Source organism: Schistosoma mansoni, assembly GCF_000237925.1.
Source record: "Schistosoma mansoni, WGS project CABG00000000 data, supercontig 0177, strain Puerto Rico, whole genome shotgun sequence".
In the NCBI taxonomy this organism is placed as follows: Eukaryota; Metazoa; Platyhelminthes; class Trematoda; order Strigeidida; family Schistosomatidae; genus Schistosoma; species Schistosoma mansoni.
Genome location: NW_017386061.1, coordinates 118,317 through 138,733, shown reverse-complemented (window position 1 = coordinate 138,733; position 20,417 = coordinate 118,317). Strand labels below are relative to the sequence as shown.

At 39.5% G+C, this 20,417-nt stretch overlaps 1 protein-coding gene across 1 annotated transcript; it reads left to right on the top strand.

The window, feature by feature from the left end:
- Positions 1–5,447: 5,447 nt before the first annotated feature.
- On the top strand, positions 5,448–14,325 carry Smp_161290 (xap-5 protein-related; the record flags this gene model as incomplete). The annotated part of the gene is made up of 6 exons (XM_018795821.1): positions 5,448–5,636; positions 5,670–5,816; positions 5,853–5,939; positions 5,984–6,141; positions 6,372–6,437; positions 13,815–14,325. The coding sequence occupies 6 exons, from the start codon at positions 5,448–5,450 to the stop codon at positions 14,323–14,325; spliced, it is 1,158 nt and encodes a 385-aa protein (XP_018646925.1).
- Between the last annotated feature and the right edge of the window lie 6,092 nt (positions 14,326–20,417).

Genomic DNA, 20,417 nt, shown 5'->3' with positions numbered 1-20,417 from the left:
TATTAACCAATCCAGTAAACTCAGGATGGCTCTTGGGAATATGTCCCAAATATTACAAGATATACTCAGAGAAGAGAAAACCCCTATGGAAAACAATGACACATGAGCCAGCAAACAGATACGGCAAAGCAGAGCGACTGGTCGAGGAAGAAGAGGGCGAACTGACTGCCAAGACTCAATAGCAATGGAAAGAGTGGACGGATCGCTCTGAAGGGCTGTTTGGATGCTTACTCTGTACGATGGACAACAAGCTCAAGTAGGTACTGAACCCACTGAACATCGAGAGATTGCATACAGATCTCTTCAAAGATGTCACCGCTCTAATATTAGCAAATATTACCAACGTTATCAGAGAGAGCAACGATGGTGAGATAGAAAGACGGGATAGCATGCCAGCTGAAACACTGAGGTCATAAATGGAGGCAACTGCAAAGATACTCCATATCCTACTCAGAAATATTTGGGATTAAGAATAAGTGCCACAGACAAACTGAAAAGAAGGATACTCCATCAAGATACCAAGGAAAGAAGATCTGAGTAAGTGTGAGAACCACAAAGGAATCACACTACAATCAGAAAACGTTTTCAACGAATTGTTGTTTGGTCTCATAGGAATCGGTCGTGCGCAGACCAAATCGCGGTACTACGGATCATCTTTGAACAATCATTTGAATGAAAATCTTTATTATAAATCAAATTCCCTGACTATAAGACAGTACTTGACAGTGTGGATAGAACTTTATGAAACCTTCGACACTGTAGTGTGCCTGAGAAAATCGCCAATGTCATCCTGAATTTACATGATGGACTGCACTTCAAATTGATGGATGGTGGGGTGTAGCAGCGGCCTCTGCAACAATAGGTCCAACATACACAAGAGAAAAATCAAGATCCCGAAATACAACACAACTAAAACGAACCAACCAAGTTGCACTTAACAGAGAACCCCTGGAAGAGGTGGAAAAGTTTACGTTTTATAGATAGTATTTTTTATAATTAAAGGGGATGTAATACAGATGTCAAGGTAACAAGACACGTTTCTACAAATGGAGGAAATATCTGGGACTCAAAATATTTATAACTCAAGGATAAAGTTAGAACTTTGAACTATAACATCGAAACAGATCTGTTGTAAGGAGCTGAAGCCAAGTGGACTGCCACACTGTGGTAATTTGAAGTATTTGAATTATGGTATAAACTAGTAGTCACCAAAACAACTCAATTTAATCAAGAAATATTAGATGAGCACGAACAAATGAACTGTATTTGGAATTCAAAATCAAAACAGTCATCACTACAAAGAAATCATTGGTTCATATAAACACCACATCCGCCACAGCTTAAATTGGAGTGTGTCTGTAATCAATTGCACGTCTTCTTCTTAAGTTCATCACCAAAAAAGAATAGGTGCTTATAAATAGCCAAATACGTAAGACGCTTTAGATTCATTGGGGGAGAAACCATCAACAATAACCTGTTCTGTCAAAAAACAAACCAGCCTCGAACTGAAGAAAAAATCAAGAAAATATGCCAGAAGTAGATAGGTTACACCTTACAGAAGTCAGTAAACTGTTTAACAAAGCAAGTTCTAGCCCGAATTTCTCAAAGTGAAAGGGAAAGATGCAGACTAAAGGACGCAGGGTGCCAAGCATTAGATAGATACATCAAAAGGCTTGATGCTAAATAGCTACAACAAGTGAAGAGATCATTGGTCGGCGGCCTTTACTCCATGAGAGGTAACAGGTGTAAAATGAGTCAGTTTACTCCACATGCACAATGTTACCCTAATATTTGCTTCGAAATGTGCTGTGCTCATATAGCATACGAAACTGTGGCACTCCCATCATCACTATGCGACATTCTAGGATAAAGAGGCTCATCGCATACTCAAACAAGCTGTATGCTTTTTCAAATGAAGGAGCCTTGAAACTGGTTTTACACTTATGATAATGCTGTAATACCAATGCATCGATCGTGGTTTTTTAAACTGGTGATGGCTTTAAAAATGATTAGCCTACGATATAAAATAAAATATGTTAACAATGAAGCTTTTATTCAAAATGCTGAGCGCTAATATGAGATCTAATCTAATTTCATTATCAGGTAGGAGAAATAAATCTAATCGTTCCAGTTCCCTATCACATAAGTGGTTGGAAAGTCTTGCTAGCTACTAGGTGTCCAGTCTTGGAAAATCATATAGTAAGCCAGTCAGTAGTAACTCAATGAGATTGCAATCGCAGACATCGTGATGGCAGGTTTTGTGTATTGAAAAGAATAAATATTAGATATCGCCTTCTGAAATGCTAATATCTAACTGGCGATCACCTAATATTTATCGTCAATATCGATTCAGAAATAAGAAACGGAAACTCGCTGAAATGTTTTGTACTGAGAATTCTATATTGTACCGAAAATATAATGTTGAATAAGGCTAATAATAATGAAGGCTGGTCATACAAGGCTGATAATGATTCAGTATTGTGTTTCCGTCGATGAGGCGCGTTGTCTATTACCAACTCGTGTCTATTGTTTAGAGAACGCCTAGTTATTCCTACCACCCTCAGATGCCGAATATTCAAATAGTTCCACTCAGGTTACTCTGGTTTGCAGCCTATTACGTCACTAGCACGCAGTTATGTATATTGGCCACTGATGGATCAAGACGTTGAAAATATTGTAAAGGAATGCCCACTGTGTGAACAAGACGCGAAATTGCTACTGGAAATACATCCACCCCATCTCCAAGTGCAGGAAAGCCATGGTCCAGTGTTCACACTGATTTTGCTGAACCAGTGTCAACACGTTACTACTATCGGCTCATTTACAAAATGGCCACAGATTTATTTAGTGCATCAGACATAAAATCAACAATAATGGTGCTGGATGGGATTTTCGGGCAGTTTGGTTTTCCAGAAACACTAGTTAAAGACAATGGATCTCAATTTACGTCAGAAATCTTGAACTTCTGGTTTCGGAACACCATCACACACATTCAGTCACCAACCTACCATCGCCCAGTGAAAAGGTCAAGCTAAGTGCTTTGCCGATGATTTCAAGAGAGCTCTCATCCAGTCACAAGGGGAATGCACGATGGTAGAGGTCATCCAGAAATTCCTGAGAGCATATAGAATAACCCCGAATCAGGTCTCACCCGACGGTATCTCCCCTGTTGATTCAGTGTTCGGAAGGAGGATTTGAACTTCATTTGATAGTATGTCTTCACATAGAGGAAGGCAAGATTATAAACCCAAAGGGATGGGAATTGAACGTCAGTTTCCTGATGAGTTATCAGTATAAATGAGAGACTTTTGACAATGGGGACCTGCATGGGTAGAGAGTGTCCTCATAAGAAGAGTCAGTGAAGTGATCTACGAAGTTGATGTTCGAAGTAAATGCCTGAATTGATATGCAAACCACATCTGCGGTAAACGACTACATTCGGTTAAAGAAACCACCAACTCAAACTTTCCACCAGATAACTGATGGCAATGAGAAGTGGCCCAAATGACAAGTGCATCTCACTGACTAGGAAATAGATCAATTCCCTTAAATGTAGAGTTGTATATATACCTATATATATGTAAATGTAAAAAAGTATTTGTGCACTTTATTCTATAGCCCAATATACTTTCTCCTTCGCTCTCGTGGTGTCTCTCAAGTAGTTAGTTGAGGAAGGAAGGTTAGCGCGTAGCACATCATGTATCAGTATCGGCTTTCGGGCGCCAAACGGCTTAACATATACTTTTATTCGTCAAATCATTTGAAGGATTCTACACTGAGGTATGAATTTATTTTAAAGTCATGATTGGCGATCACACTCCGGTTCTTCTGTCCTAAAATCCTTGGGAATAGTGTTTGGCACATTGTATGCCGATGCTCATCAATGTATCTCAATTGATTTGTTTCTAAGCACCTACTTTTAGACAATCTTGCCGGTTCCGAATAAATCATATGCTAGAAAAAATTTGGATTAGGATTGTTGGGCTATAATTCGTAATTCGACTCCCTAAGAGCAATCGGGTTTTCAAACTCCTTGTAATTTGTCATTGAAAACAGCCCTAACCAAATTTTTGGTATAAAAACATGAAGAAATAGTTTACAAAAGCTTTTGTTCGTTTAAACACCGTGTCACATTCTCAATCACTGTAGAGCTCGCATGGAACTCTTCACTATTTTTTGCACTTAGGGACTAAAGATCGTTAAACCAATCTTTCATTTTGTCTCCATCTATCCGAAATCGCAAACGATTTACATAAACGATCTTCTACAATAAGTTTTGTCTAGCTTATTGCTTTTTGCTGATGATGTGAAACTTTGGAGAGAGATGCGTAGCCAAAAGGATATACTAGCACTTCAGGAGGATCTGAATCGACTTCAAAGTTGGGCAGTCGACAACGGACTTACCTTTAACACTTCAAAGTGTAAGGTAGTTCATCTGCGACAAGTTGCAGACTATAGTTACAACTTAAGAAACTCCTCTTTAGAAGTATTCCAATTCAAAAAAGATTTAGGAGTGTCGGTACCCCACGACTTGAAGTCGTACGCTAACTGTGACAAAAACGCCTTTCAAGCAAACCTTGCACTGGTAACATTGAAGAGCGTTTTTGGCCAGTTTGACGGTAGAACTTTCCATATAATCCTCAACAGTATTATTCGTCCCCATTTAGAGTACGGAAACATAGTATTTCCTCCCTCCCTCCAAAAGGATGAGGACACTCTGGAACGTATCCAACGTCGAGCCACGAAATCAGTTTGGGGACTCAAATTCAAGTCTTACGAGGAGCGCCTCCAATCACTTAACCTTTACCCGTTAGAGTACAGACGTCTTAAAGGTGACCTCATGACTTACAGTATCCTTAACACTTCTGGTAATCCCCTTAAACATCTACCTAAGCTTAGTTACAATGCTAACCTAAGGGGTAACACCCAGAAACTGGAGACCCAACATAGCAGAACAGACTGTAGACACAACTTCTACTCCGTAAGTTGTCAAATGCTGGAATTCGCTGCCGACTGAACTAGTCCAAGCGACCTCCCAGCAGTCCTTTAAGAGGAAAATTGACCTATTCTTAAGGACTAAGGATAACATATTATAATGATTAACCAAGTTGTGTTTTCCTCTCTCATCGTTAATATAACTAGGTTCTTGCCTGGAAGTATTAGTGATCCACTGCTACTAGACACGGAAGCCCGTTAGGCGAAAGCTTCTTCTATTCCGTCCACAACCATTTGAACCATTTCATTACGCTACAAAATTACACAAACAATTACAAACAAAAAACCGCATAATACGGTTAAAAAATATGTGTTCTCAGACTCAGTGATGCACAGAGTCTTCTTTATTATTTGTGCTGGATGAAAATAGAGGTTTTTAATACACCATACTGTCTCCTGTTTCCCGCCTCTAACAGTTCACGTAGCGGCGCAAGCTTCGTATTCACCTGGAGATGGCAACTTTTAAGGGAGCTGCTAGAGAGGCACAAAGAGCCGCTCTGTTGATGAAACAGCGTGAAAAGGAACGACAAGAACTAGAACTTCAGAAAAGGAAACTCGAGGCAGAGATGCGTGTCGGTGAAATGTCCACCAAGTTTGCTGTACATTATGATGCTATTGAATATCAATTGAAAAATAACACAGTATGTTATTTAGCTGATATAATCCACGTTTAGATTGGCCTGGTAACTTTGGATGAAATGAAAGCACGACAGAAGGCTTATCTGACACAAAGAGAGAAGGAATTAGCCCTAGGAAACTCGAAAGGACTCGCACACAAGTCAGAAAATTCTACTCTAGAAAAAAAGAATAAACTTCAGCCTGTAGGTTTTTTAATTGTACCTATTTATGTGACGTAGTCTTTGTTGTCTTTCGCTGAAGAGGAAGATGTCGAGGATGAACTAAAGTCATCCACCGCTGTAGACAAATCTGAGTCACCCGATAAAGTAAAAGTTGTACTACATTTTAGATCCCTCAAGATGATTTGTAGACCGAACAAAAACCTCAGCCAGAAGAAGTTCTAACTGATGGGGAAGGTACCGTTAAGTCTGACAATGAGTCTTCTACTAAACGAAGACGCTTGGGAAAAAAATCCACTGTTGACACCAGTTTTCTACCAGATATTGACAGAGATGAAGGAAGAAAAACGTCTTAAGGTAAAGTAGTGCACGTAGCGTTTTCGTATAGTTTTGTTGCAAGTTTTTCGTATTAGTTCCGTCACAAACTTTGACAGACAATTATTAGCTATGTGTTATGACTATAATTTACGGACCCTAAAGTGACCTTAGGAATGTCCGCCTACTTACCAGGGCTAAATGAGGGTTACAAAGCACTGTGATGGGCCGGAATTATGGTTTACAGTTGATGGTAAGGGCTAGGAATCAGGTTTATGGTTTTCATCACGAACTCACATCAGCTAAAATGCCAAGAAACTATTTAGACAGGTGGGTGAATAAATTTCGCTCTGAAATCCGAGACCTATTATCCTAAATCTAATTGATTCGTCCGTAAATTATAGCCTCACCAGTTATGTCGTCTGAACACAATTTTCTGCGTCATGTTACATCCCGTCCTTAAATCTGGGTCTTAAATCTCGGTTGTCTTTTTTGTGATTCAGGTTGGTTTTGTTATGTAAATTCATGTGGAATCACTTTTTACTTTGTGATCTGGTTTCAGCATGGAGTCATAAAAGCCAAATTACTCGTATATTAATTAACACGCATTGATATGAATGAATCGGGTGATTTGTTCACCTCATTTCTAAAAGACGGTACACAAGTTAGGACTAGTCTTTTATCAGTTTCTAAAATTTCTGGTTGACACAATTTGGCTGTGGTCGAATTCACAAGCTCGTACCTAGTTGCCAAGTCCACTTACTAAATTTAAATTACTGTACTTGGTTACAAATGACACTGTAAGTATGAGCGTTGGTGATACCTGCAAGATAGTGACTAAATTCTGGACCCCTTTACCACTGAGCCACCATCACTGATAAAACGTTCGTTCATTGTCGGTTTCGGTGTACATTTACAAATAAACAAATGCAATAATATTTCCACTATGAAAAACTTTCAGTCATGATCTCACTTGGTTATTCAACGTTTTGGTACAGTGCGGAAGTTCTAGTATCCTAATTAACTTGTTTCTTTATCATGGATCATTAAGTAAATGATACAATTACCGCAGTATTTCCTCGTCGTTTACATCTGCTTAGGTTTCTGCGTATTTGTTATACATTCGCATTAAAGACAGTTACGTGAGGATAGAGAGTATATACTATTTGAAGGGTTTTTATCCGTGTTTACATCATTCCACCTAATGATCCTGACTGTGCTGAGTCAGACTTGTTAGTCGGTCAGTTAAATTTGACATAAAGCCTAGTGATGTGCGTTAACCCAAGTTGTCATACCACGTCAACACAAGATGGGATTATTTCAAAGAAGTAGAAATAATAAAAGAATCAATAAAAGAAAGGTTAGCACCGGAGAATATGGTCCGAAATAAAGAGATAAATTCGAATAGTACGAAATAAACTAAAGCACAAGATCCAGATGAAGAGTGAGTCCATCTGTGTCACTACAACCTTTTCCAGTCCATGTCACTTAATGTCTCCTACCACCGGTCGCGCAGACCCCAACCATGTAGTTTGCATCTACCAACACGACTTAACCAAAGGTCAGTAACCTCATGGATTGATTCCAACTAGTTTTATAACTCGTTACTAATCCACACAACATTGTTTGTCGAGGTAGGTGTTTGTTCCGCGTACATGGTGCATCCCAGACATACTGGTATATCCTCGTGGTTTGTTTTCTCTTCCGCTAGTTTCACCCAAAAAAGATATTGGAAATAGATTTCTATAATACATCGTCAAATCTTTTTTCGCAGTTAACATACGGACTCTAGCATTTCTGGTGATTCCACTTCTATGATATAGTAGTTAATTTTTAGTAAAACTTATAAATTACTAATCTACTGAAGGTTAAGTTGTTGCCTTGGCTAAGTTCTGTCCAGTCCATTTTGGCATAATAGCTGGAGCAAACAGCTGAAACTACTCCCTTTATTCTATGCTAAAGTTTTCATCTTTTTATACTAAATGCAGCAACAAACTTTACCTTAATTATTAGTGTACTTAACTTCACCTAGCCATTGTGGTTATAAATTCACAGTTAATAGCCAAGAAAGAAGACACTTATCTCCTCATAGTCCAGACGTTTAGAACGATGGGCGAAACACTTTAAGGAGCAGTTCAGCTAGCATTCAGTTACTTTACAACTATCCACCATTTCCAAACAGCCTGAGTGGAACATTGAAGTTTAAAAAGCTATAGCCAATCTAAAACGAGGAAAAGCAGCTGGCTTAGAAGAATTAACACTAGAGGTCTTTAAGGATGGTGGTCCAGTTTTACCGATTAGGTTGACTAATATTTTAGCTAAAATCTGAGAACTGAATGTAGTCCCATGTGACTGGTCGCAATGTGTAAGAAAGGATCAAAATCATCCTGTGATAACCATAGAGAGATGAGTTTGACCAATATAGCGTCTAAAATATTAGCCTCAATAAATATCAGACGCCTAACATAGGCTCATGAACTGCAAACACGAAGAAATCGGGCTGGCTTCAGACCTGGTCGTGGCTGTATCGACCACATATTCACCATTCGTCAGACCTTAGGACACAGACATGCTTATCGACGTCCAACAATGATGGTTTTTCTTGACTTAAAAGCGGCATTTGACTCTGTAGACCCAGTGGTTCTTTGGCAATGTCTATCATTGAAAAGTGTACCTCAGAAGTACATAAACCTTGTGAAGGCTCTTTACTTGAACACTACTAGCCGAGTGAGAGTTTATGGCGAACTGTCATCTGATTTTACAACCTCAAGTGGTGTCCGGCAAGGCTGTCCACTACCTCCATTTTTGTCCAACTTCATTATAGACCTACTGCTGAAAATAACGTTCTCGTCATCTGAATTTTCGGGCATTGATCTCCTACCAGGAAATCCACTTATCGACTTAGAATACGCAGATGACATGGTTCTGTTTGGTGAAGACGCTGATAAAATGCAGAGTCTTTTGACAGCACTGAGGGGCAATGCAAGGATGTTTGGGATGCGTTTCTCTCCTTCTAAATGTAAATTGTTGCTTCAGGACTGACCTGCGTCAACACCTGAACTAAGGATAGGGAGTGAAGTAGTCGAACGCGTTAACAACTTCACTTATCTTGGAAGTCTGATCAGCCCTAATGGGTTGGTGTCTGATGAAATCTCTGCACGGATCCAAACAGCTCGTTTGGCTTTTGCCAACTTACGTCACCTATGGCGAAGGCGAGATATCGTTTACTTAGGCCTATTACCCCTCATGGAGGAGCAAAAGCCGCACACCAGTTTTCTCCATCCAACCCTGTCCTGGGCGATCCTTTCCAGTTAACATTCATCCTTTTCATGTCTGCTTCTATTTCCCGGCGTAATGTTTTCTTTGGCCTCCCTCTTTTCCGCTTCCCTTCCAGATTCCGAGTTAGGGCTTGCCTCGTGATGCAGTTTGGTGATTTCCTCAATATATGTCCTATCCACTTTCAACGTCTTTTCCTAATTTCCTCTTCAGCTGGAAGTTGGTTTGTCCTCTCCCATAAAACGCTGTTGCTGATGGTATTCGGCCAGTGAATGTTGAGTATTTTGCGTAGACAACTGTTTATAAATACTTGTACCTTCTTGATGATAGTTTTAGTAGTCCTCCACGTTTCAGCTCCGTACGGTAGGACTGACTGTCCTAACGTTCGTATTGAAGATTCTGACTTTGAAATTAGTTGACAGTTGTTTTGAGTTCCATATGTTCTTCATTTGTAGAAATGCTGCCCTTGCTTTGCCAATCCTCGCCTTTACATCTGCATCCGATCCTCCTTATTCATTTGAGAATCTTGCTTTTTCCTTTGTGTATGTTGGGGCCTATTGATGCAGGGGCTGCTGCTACATTAGTTGTCTTCGTCTGTATTTGTTCGTGTGTATGAGATAGAAGGGCTAGGTCATCTGCGAATTCCAAATCGTCTGATTGATTCTGAGATGTCCATTGTATTCCGTGCTTCCACTCACATGTCGAAGTTTTCATAATCCAGTCAATCACCAGAAGAAAGAGGAAGAGTAGATAGCCTTGCCCGACTCTGGTCCTTACTGGGAATGCATCTGTCAGCTGTCCTTCATGCACGACTTTGCACTGTAGTCCGTCGTATGAGTTCCGGATAATGTTGACGATCTTCTCAGGAATTCCATAGTGTCTAAGAATTTTCCATAAAGTCCTATGCACACTGTCGATCGCCTTCTCATAATCAATGAAGTTGATTTATAGCGACAAATTTCACTCAACTGATTGTTCAACGATAATCCGTAGTGTCGCAATTTGGTCTGTGCACGACCGATTCTTACAGAATCCAGCCTGTTGATCTGAGAGTCGAGCGTCTACCGTGTCTTTCATCCGGTTGAGCAACACTCTGTTGAAAACTTCTCCTGGTACTGACAACAGTGTGATGCCTCTGTAATTCTCACATTTGCTCAAATCTTCTTTCTTTGGTATCTTGATGAGGTACCCTTCTTTCCAGTCTGTTGGCACTTGTTCCTCCTCCCAAATCTTCTTGAATAGAAGGTGAAGCATGTTTTCAATCACTTCAATGTCTGACTTCGATGCTTCAGCTGGTATATTGTCAGGTCCTGTTGCTTCCACACTGCTGATTTGTCTGATGGCCATTCTGCTTTATTCGATCGTTGGTGGAGTGACAGATATAGGAAGGTCAATGTGTGCTGCTTCGATGTCCGGTGGATTCAATGGAGCTAATCTATTCAGCAGTTCCTCGAAGTATCCTGCCTACCTTTTCTTCTGTTCTTGAATCTCCATGATTGTCTTTCCTTCTTTGTCCTTGACTGGTCTCTCCGGTTTACTATATCTCCCTGGTAGTTTCTTCGTTGTATCATATAATTGTTTCATATTCCCTTCCCTTGCAGCTTTTTCCGCCGTCGTTGCTAGTTCTCCCATGTATTTCTGCTTGTTGGCTTTAATGCTTTTCTTCACTTGTTTGTTTGCTTCTGCGTAGTCTGTTTGTACATTGACTTTCTCTGCTCGTGTTCGACTGTTGCTAACTACTATATTCTTGTTCTTCCTTTCTTGAATCTTGTCCAGCGTTTCCATAGAGATCCATTTCTTATGATGATGTTCCTTGCGACCCAGAACCTCCTGATGCGTTGAACTTAATGTTTATTTTTCCGTTTCCAGTTATCCTCCATCGTAGTTTCTTGTTCTTCCAGTATATCCTGTAAAGCTTGAAACCTGTTGTTGACAGTTATCTTGAATTGGTTAGGTTTGTGAGTATCTCAAACGAAGGCTGTATTGAACCTTTTGTAATGTTGTTTGTCCAATTGTCCAGTGTTTCTTTAGCTTCAGTTTCATCTTGGCCATAACCAGGTGGTGATCTGAAGCTATGTCAGCTCCTCTCCTTGTTCTCACATCTCTCATTGTCCTTGTGAATTAATATTGATACAAATATGATCTAGTTCTCTGTGATTTGATTCGGTGAGATCCATGTAGCTTTGTGTATGCGTTTGTGTGGAAATATTGTGCCGCCTATAACCAATTTGTTGAATGCACCTAGATTTGCAAATCTCACCATTTTCATTTCTCTCTCCCACTCCATGTCGTCCCATTATTTCTTCATATCCTGTGTTGTCCACTCCGAATTTAGCATTTAGATCTTCCATCAGGATTGTGAGGTTCTTTCTTGAGCACTTAGCTATGATCGATTGAAGCCTCGAGTAGAACTGATCTTTAATGTCGTCGTTGCTATCATTGGTGGGTGCATAACACTGGATAACATTCATCGTGATTCCCTTCTTCTTTGTTTTGAATGATGCTTTGATAATTCTGGATCCATGAGATTCCCATCATACAAGTGCATTTCCTGCTTCTTTAGAGCAACTCCCTGAGTGTGAGAAGCATTTTCTTCTCTGTGATCAAAGACCAACAGTATCTCTCCCCAGTCTAATCTTTTTTATCCAACTTGTGCCCAGTGGGTTCCACTGATTCCAAGAACCATCAAGTTGTATCTCCTCATTTCCATAGCTATTTGGTTGGTTCTCCCACATTGTCTGAACGTTTTATGTACTTATATTAATTGTTGCTATGGTTGTTAGAAGGGGCATCAGCCTCGTGACTTCCGAAGAATCTCGGCTTTCATCATAAGGTGTCATAATTCTTCCTTCAACTCCCAGGGCAGAGTTTAAATGGTTTGAATTATTTTTTCTGGTTAGCGTTTTTTTTAGCGAGTTAGTTTTCTACGGGATGAGGTCGCTAACCCCATGCCCAACCCTCCTCCTTTATGTGGGCTTGGGAACAGCAGGAGCCCCCGGGGGGCTACAGGTGGAGTTGACGGCGAGATATTCGTCTACTAATTAAGGGACGAGTATACTGCGCGGCAGTTCGTTCTGTTCTACTTTACGGCTGCAAAACGTGGCCATTATGAGTAGAGGATACTCTTGAGCTACTAGTATTTGATCACAGATATCTTAGAAATATTGTTTGTATCTGCTGGGATCACCGGGTAAGTAATAGTGAAGTTAGACGCAAGGTATCAGAGAATGATGGTAAATCGGTTGATGAGGTTGTGAATCTTCATCGACTGAGATGGATAGGCCACGTGTCACCTATAACTGGACACCGATTACCACAGTGCGCAATGCTGACTAGCGTTGGAGACGGTTGGAAGAAAGTCAGGGGCAATCAAACCAAAACGTAATATCAGTCCATAAAGTCACTGACTTCTGGTCTCATCCATATTGGTAAATGCAGACTTTTTGGTTGGGGTCCGCGCGACTATCGTAATCAATGGTTGGAGACTGTGTGACGACATGGCTCAGAATCGATCACAATGGCGTAGGTGTATGCACTCTTCATCTTGCCTTAAACTGTGAGATTAAAATTACTTGATACATTTCTTTCTACGAACTGATTCCTTCTCCCTTTATCGTATCCTTATATGAAACTTTTTTACTACCATTGAATTAACTGCTTCTATGTGGTGGTGTTCGTGAGGTATGGCAACTTGGACTGATGCATATATGTGCCTGGTCCTACGTTGTAGCTGACTGACTAGCATCCATGGTATCGTAGGTAAATTTCCAGTGTTAATTGAGCGCATAGAGTAATATTTATCTTTCTCTTAATAAATTTCTTAGAACTTAACTTTGCAACAACATTTTGTGTTAATGTACTTGTCTTTAAATCACACTTTGTGCATGAGTTAGGGGTATCTTTCAATTGCCTAAATCAAGGCAAATATGGCTAGTTTCTAGTCTAAAGCCTAATTTTCGAACTTCATATGCTTTCACCATCAAGCCAAAACTCTTCTAGAATTTCCTTATGTCATTCGGTTGTTAGTTAAAAAAAAGAATGCATATAAACTATGTTGCCATTTAGCTGTAGTCAGTTTACGCTCACACAGGAAATCGATGTTTTACTGTCGAACATTCTCCATAAAGCTAAATGCAGATTCTCAGCAGCAACCACTCTCAATGAACAAACACAGTAGCTACACATTTCCAACTTATATTTTCGTATGTACTTAAGAAAAAGGCAAGAATAATGTCAGATTGCAGAGATGTTTCGATTATGTGACTCCCATTAAAAAATATGTCTATATTCGTCCGTTATCACTAAACCCATCTATGTTTTGAGATCCAACATCTTTAGAAAATAACGCTGCTTTGTTGATTTAAACTGCTTTATTCCCAATTCTTGTTGATGTGATAATAAAATTCTGCATCATATCTTTTTATATGTTAGGGAAGAACTTCGAAGGGAATGGGTGGCAAAACAAGCTGCAATCAAAGAAGAGGAAATAGTTATCACGTACAGCTACTGGGATGGATCTGGACATCGCAAACAAGTGCGGATGAAAAAGGGTCACTCCATCCATTTATTTTTACATCGTTGCGTAGAGCAACTCCGTAAAGATTTCTCTGAATTAAAGTCTGCCAGTGCAGATCAAATGATGTATATCAAGGAAGATTTGATTATTCCTCATCATTATACATTTTATGATTTTATTGTAACTAAGGCCCGTGGTAAATCTGGACCATTATTCTGCTTTGATGTTCACGACGATGTTCGTATCCGAATGGATGCAAATGTAGAAAAAGAAGAGTCACATGCTGGAAAAGTCTGTTTGCGTAGCTGGTATGAACGTAATAAACATATTTTCCCCGCTAGTCGATGGGAACCATATGATCCTGCAAAGAATTGGGATCATTACACCGTATCAGATAAGATGTCTGCAAAGATTACTGTTAAATGAATTATTTACTTATTTTTTGTTTTATTTCAAACTTTTGACTAAGTGTATAATAATTTAGCCTATTATTTACACCTCTTATTTGTTGTATAGAATCAAAATAACATAAAATCAGTAATTTGCAAAATATCTAGTTTTTTGTTTCTTCTGATAGATAGGAGGGTTTTTTCAAGAAAATATTCAGTGATAGAAATAACAAATTCTCCAAGTGGTAATGTAAAAACTGTATGAAATCAGAAACTACTGGAATTTTGGTCGTAATCCTCATAGGATTGGAGTAAAACTTTCCAACTTTAGTCCTCAATGACACCCATCGTAGTGTTATTGAAGCCTAGCGACGTGAATAAATACAAATGATCTTAGCGAACTGGGAGCGACGTAAGGTAAACTTCCTGTGAACATATTTGGTGTAATCATAATGTGCTGTCTCAATTGAAATACGACAATCTATAGATTATACAGCTTGCAAGTGCCCTGTAAAGAGTGATTGATAGACTCCAGTGAACATGCAACTACACGTCGTGATACCGGTTGCGGCTTATTGATCAAGCAATGCAAGTATCTCACTCTTTTATAGTCAGCATCAACTTGGATTTTTCTGTTGTGACATCGACTATAAAACGGGTTTGAGACCCACAGGGAGTATTATTTTCCTCGACGTTACAGATCTGCCTGGCTGACGATTAGCAGCCAGAATAAGATTTAGACAGTCGGCTTTTCGTCTACTGATCCTAAACGACGAAACAAAATGGACCACAACGACGAGCCATTGGGTATTGTCCCACTGCAACATGGTCGATGTGATATCACATGAAAATTTTGTCGTGAGAGCTTGTTATTTAAACGCACAACAAGAGCCAAAATGTAAGGGTTCACTATCGTTAGCCTTGTTTGATATTATGTTTTTGGTACAAATGGTTTTCAGCTCAATGTATTTAAGCAAGTTTCCGTTTCTTATTTCTTCGTCAGTCCTGACAATAAATATTGAGTGACCACCAGTTATCAGTCTAGTCAATTGACAACTAAATAATGTACATTCTTCCCTTTGCATATTGTCATCAACCACAATATCTGATTGGGCCTTTTGTAACATGTACAAGGGGAGGTTGCACACTTTTCAGAAACGCACCTAATTAGGTTGTGAGATTATAGCCATAATGTATTAAAACAAAAAACACGAGAACTTGCTGGAATATCTGGATGAAAGGAACAGGTAGCCCAGATGTTCAAGCTGAGGCGCAGACGTCACAAATGATATCACATTATCCAAATGTTGTTCTGGCCACAATTATCATCTACAAGGAAGTACGTAACTATATTTTTTTAGTAGCAAACCAGTTAAGCTGCAAGTCAATACGCGATCTGACATAACAGTAATTTCCAGAAAGATTTGGATAAAACTTAGTCCACCTCAACTTCAACCTACATATTGTAATGCTAAGAGTGCCACAGGAACTAATATTACTCCTCTTGGAGAAATGCATCTACCTCTCACATTGGACGACAAGACTATGACCGGAGAATATTTCTGGGAACTGTTATACCGACTTATTAGGTATTGATTGGATATATAAATTTGGTTTGTGGGATTTATCGTTGAATACACCGGAAGTAGAGTCACAGCATGGTCAGAGACGAAGAAGCCTTGGGTCCTAGTACACATCTATTATGCTGGACCAATAAACGGACAGTATTTTGTGGTGATGGTAGATTCATACTCTAGATAGCCTAAAATCTATGCTGTTCGAAGACCATCTACATCTGAAACAGTGTTACATCTAAGACAACTATTTGGTAGATTTGGAACACCCAATGTTTTGAATTCTGATAAAGGAACGCAATCTAAGTCGTCAGAGTTCTGTAAACAAAATGGAATCGAACATGTTAGAATCGCATTGTATCACTTTCAGTCAGATGGGCAAACGGAGAAATTTTTTTATTTTGTTAAGAGAGCTCTCCTAAAGATGTGAGTAGAAGATAACGTAGAAGAAACTCTGAAACACTTTCCAATTGCTTATAGAATTGCACTTAGTCGAAACTGACAAGACGGAAAATCACCAGCCGAAATAATATTCGGGCATTTTTCTATGTTTTGAACCCGAAAGATAGAACGAGTGGACTACAAAAAATAAGAAAGTGAATTTATATTTCAGAATTGACTGATAAATATTTGTTGCTTTAGTGCTCCTGAAATAAATTCATACCATGATCCGTGTCCAATAATAAAATCAGATTCGTCAATAATAACGTCAAGAAAGTCCTACTATACGGAAGTGAAACTTGAAGGAGTACCACAACCATAATCAAGAAGGTACAAGTATTCGTAAACAATTGTCTTCGCAATATACTCACTGACCGTTGATCGGACACCATCGGCAACATCCTACTATGGGAGAGAACAAACCAAATTCCAGCTTAGGAAGAGATTAAGGAAAGATGTTTTGGGTGGATATGACATACATTTCGGAAATCACCCAACTGCATCACGATGCAAGCACTAAATTGGAATGCTGAAGGGAAAGGGAAAAAAGGAAGACAAAGGAACACTGTGCCAGGAATTGAAAACAGACATCATAAGGATGAATAACAAATGGAAACGACTAGAAATATATCATATCGTGACAGTATTTTATATTACCCCTTTTTTCACGCATTCATAGATTCTGCCTTCATTATAACATAACAGATGCTCAAATTGTTGGAGAATCACACTCCATAGCCCCCCATCTTTAAACTCATGTCATTATGACTTGATAATATACAGGAATGATTATTTTATGCAGAAGCTGGCTTCCACAAGCACGTTGTGACAGACTCAAAAACTCAATTCCATGGTATTGAAGGCAATGTCGCGTGGTTTTAACATGAACGTTACACCTAGTATGTTTACCAGTGGTGTTATGAGCCTTACAACAACTTAGAAAGGACTATCTTTGAACGAGGGGATCCAACTGATTGACAAAGATTTTACCAGCTCCTACACAACAACGGGTCGTATCACGGTCCAGGGACAGGAATGTATAGACGTATGTGGGAGGTCACTGGTCAACAAACTTTCGACGAAGAGATTCTTAGGTATCCCTTTTTATCTAAGTTTCCCCCCCCCAACAAATCCAGACGGTCCTCGTCACATTACAAAATAACGCCACAGGCAAACTGGCTGCACCTACCTATCGGATTCCGGAGATCAGCAGAATCCCTCGCACCAAGATTTACTCTGTCGAAGAAAGCCCTTAAATGACACAAAATGACAATACAGTTCTTTTTAATAGTTTAACTCATTATCTCTACTTTCATATTACCACAAACATTCCAACCTTCTCGAAGAAGCTAGTCACGTAAAAGATCTGTCTTCAGTGCACGAGAGGTAGATTCTACCGATTGATGATGGTACACTAGCACTCATGGTAAGTCTCCTAGAAGTTGAAGGAAACCCTGCAGTTTCCTGAACTCCAAGCCGTCCGTGACGACGAGCTTTCGGCCGGCATGTGTTAACGGCAACCAGAGCTGGTGGACATAGCCCGCGAATATTAATAAATGTCTACAAAAAGAGGTCTTTAACTTACAGGTGGCAAACGGAAAACAGGTTGCTCTATAAGGTAAGAAATTTGTTTATCGTAACGTTGATTTTAGCAAACTCATTCATTGCTGTTCCAGATGTTTCTGTCTTAATCATTGGTACAGACCTGTTATAATACCATAATCTATTCGTTGAGCCAAGCGAACAGAGGCTGATAGACGGAACTACTAATCATCTGTCTGTGGAACTTCATTTAGCTGGCAGTAGACTATTGTAGTGCCGTGCTTCAATAATAGTTCACTTCGATAACCGTTATTATACCAATCTTAACGGTGTATAATATCAGAAGGCAAAAGGAAGCGGCAACTACATTTTCATTGATGAATGATGCAGACCAGAAAGCTGTGGGCACATGAGCAAGTGTAAGCGAGCGAAGCAAAGATGATGCATAGTGGAGATGGCTGGGAAGCCAACTCGAGAGCGAAGCGAAAGTAATGCGTATTGGAGATGGCGGGGAAGCCAACTCGCTATGAGCAAGCATTACTCAATATTTATAATCAGACAAAAATGAATGACAGACACATGATGAATAAGATACGAAGGGTACACACATACGCTCATATAAAAATATAGTCAAGGTTAATAAGCGAATAATTAACAAGATCAATATATGACTTAAAATGGATAGGAGAATTGGCTTGGCCAGTAGCGAGAATAAAGTATATGGGCTTAACATATAAACTGATACTACACTATTCCCAGTAACTGTTAGGCACATAATCGATCTCTAGTCACGACGAGTACTCGACAAGTACCCCAAACAGCATCACACGCGACTCAAACTGCCGTGCATATCAAACAATGTTAAACGTTAAACCACAACTTCGAGACTATCTTCATTTTAGAAGGTGCACCGACTAGCTTCTGAGGAGCTGGGGTTAGCGAAAAACGAAATTTAGAACACGATGGAGTCGGGAACTATCCGGCCGTCAGGCAGCCCATAGGCGTCCCCTTTTCACATGGCTCCTTAAAACGGTTACCATCATTCTCATTGAATCTTTGTTCATGTCTTTCACCTTAAGAAATTCTGCACAAACTTAACTGAGATTCATCGACAACATATTGAAGAGTTCCAAATTCGTACACACGCATGTCGATGACTGGACGATCGCAAGTCCGGGCAGAGAATACCATTTCCAGAATTTGGACCATATTTTCCAAGGACTGCAAAACACAGCATTACTGCAAACATTCAGAAATGTCAGATCAGAAACGACTCTGTGGATTTTCTTGGGCAGATTATTGACGCTCAAGTCACCTGTTTTTGTAAGGTAAACTGACAGCCATTCTGGCTCACTAAAAACCAACCACTATTGAGAGACTACGCACGCGTAGAGGCCTTGTAATTCTTTATTGATGTTTCATACAGAATTGTTAGTTCCTCATGCGACCATCAACAGACCAATTTCTTGAGAATGAGAAAGCCACCAATTTATATGACAACGTTCCTCAGAGTTAAGGAGGTTTTTGCAAAAACAACTGTGCTCTCATACTAGGACAACAAAACACCAATTAGTATCACAGTAGACGTGTTCGAATCGGCCACCAGAGGAGCGTTACAACAATAGCAAACAACACCTGGTAACCTTCGGTATTGTTCTCGAGACGGGTGCAATCATCCCGAATTTTTTGTATTATTGTGTCAAAAAAACAAAAAACCAAACCATTTTTAATATGATCATACATACGATAACTTTTTCATTCCAATAAAAGTAAATGTTTTCATTGCTAATATACTTGTTTATTTGTGCACATCTTTACTTCTGAAAAGAATCAAAAACAAAATCATTCTGCAAACATCGATTTTAAGCTACTGAATGTTTACGAAGCGCATGTACATAAGTTTATTTTCCTTTTTTCAACCGTTTTGTGTATTTACCCACGTACGATTGTAATTCAATATGCAATTACATATCCTCTTTTTTCCAGGACAACCGTAAAAGATGAAAAAAACGGCAAAATTTTTATTGTACCCGTTTTTTATTACTATATTGTACCACATGATAATTAACTTAAGAAGCTTCTCATCTCACTTGGACTTATTCTTCTCACACAGTGGCGATGTCTGTCAAATTACTTTCCTACCACCTCTAGGAAGAAGTGATCATTCAGTCATCCTATTCATGTCCATGTCTAAGATGGCCTGTCAATCAGTTGCACCGGCCCCTCCTAACATATGTATGGCAGATAGAGGAAATCAGCTCAACAGTATCGGCTGAAAACTGGATAGCTGACTCAGGGACATCAATAGAAGAAGCATGAACTCATTTTAGGTAGATATACAGTCAGGTAACTCAACTATATGTACCCTAGACAGTCCTAAAGAAGAAGAAACACGGCCATCCCTGGATAAGCCGGGATATTCGACGTTTATCAAGAAAAAAGAGGTGTTTGAACGTTGCCACAGCAAGTATTATGGAGCGCTACTGGTCGGTAAGAAGCAAGTGTATAATAAAAATCCGGGAAACCCAGAGAAAATATGAAATACAGTTCGCACAATCTGTAATCAAGCGGC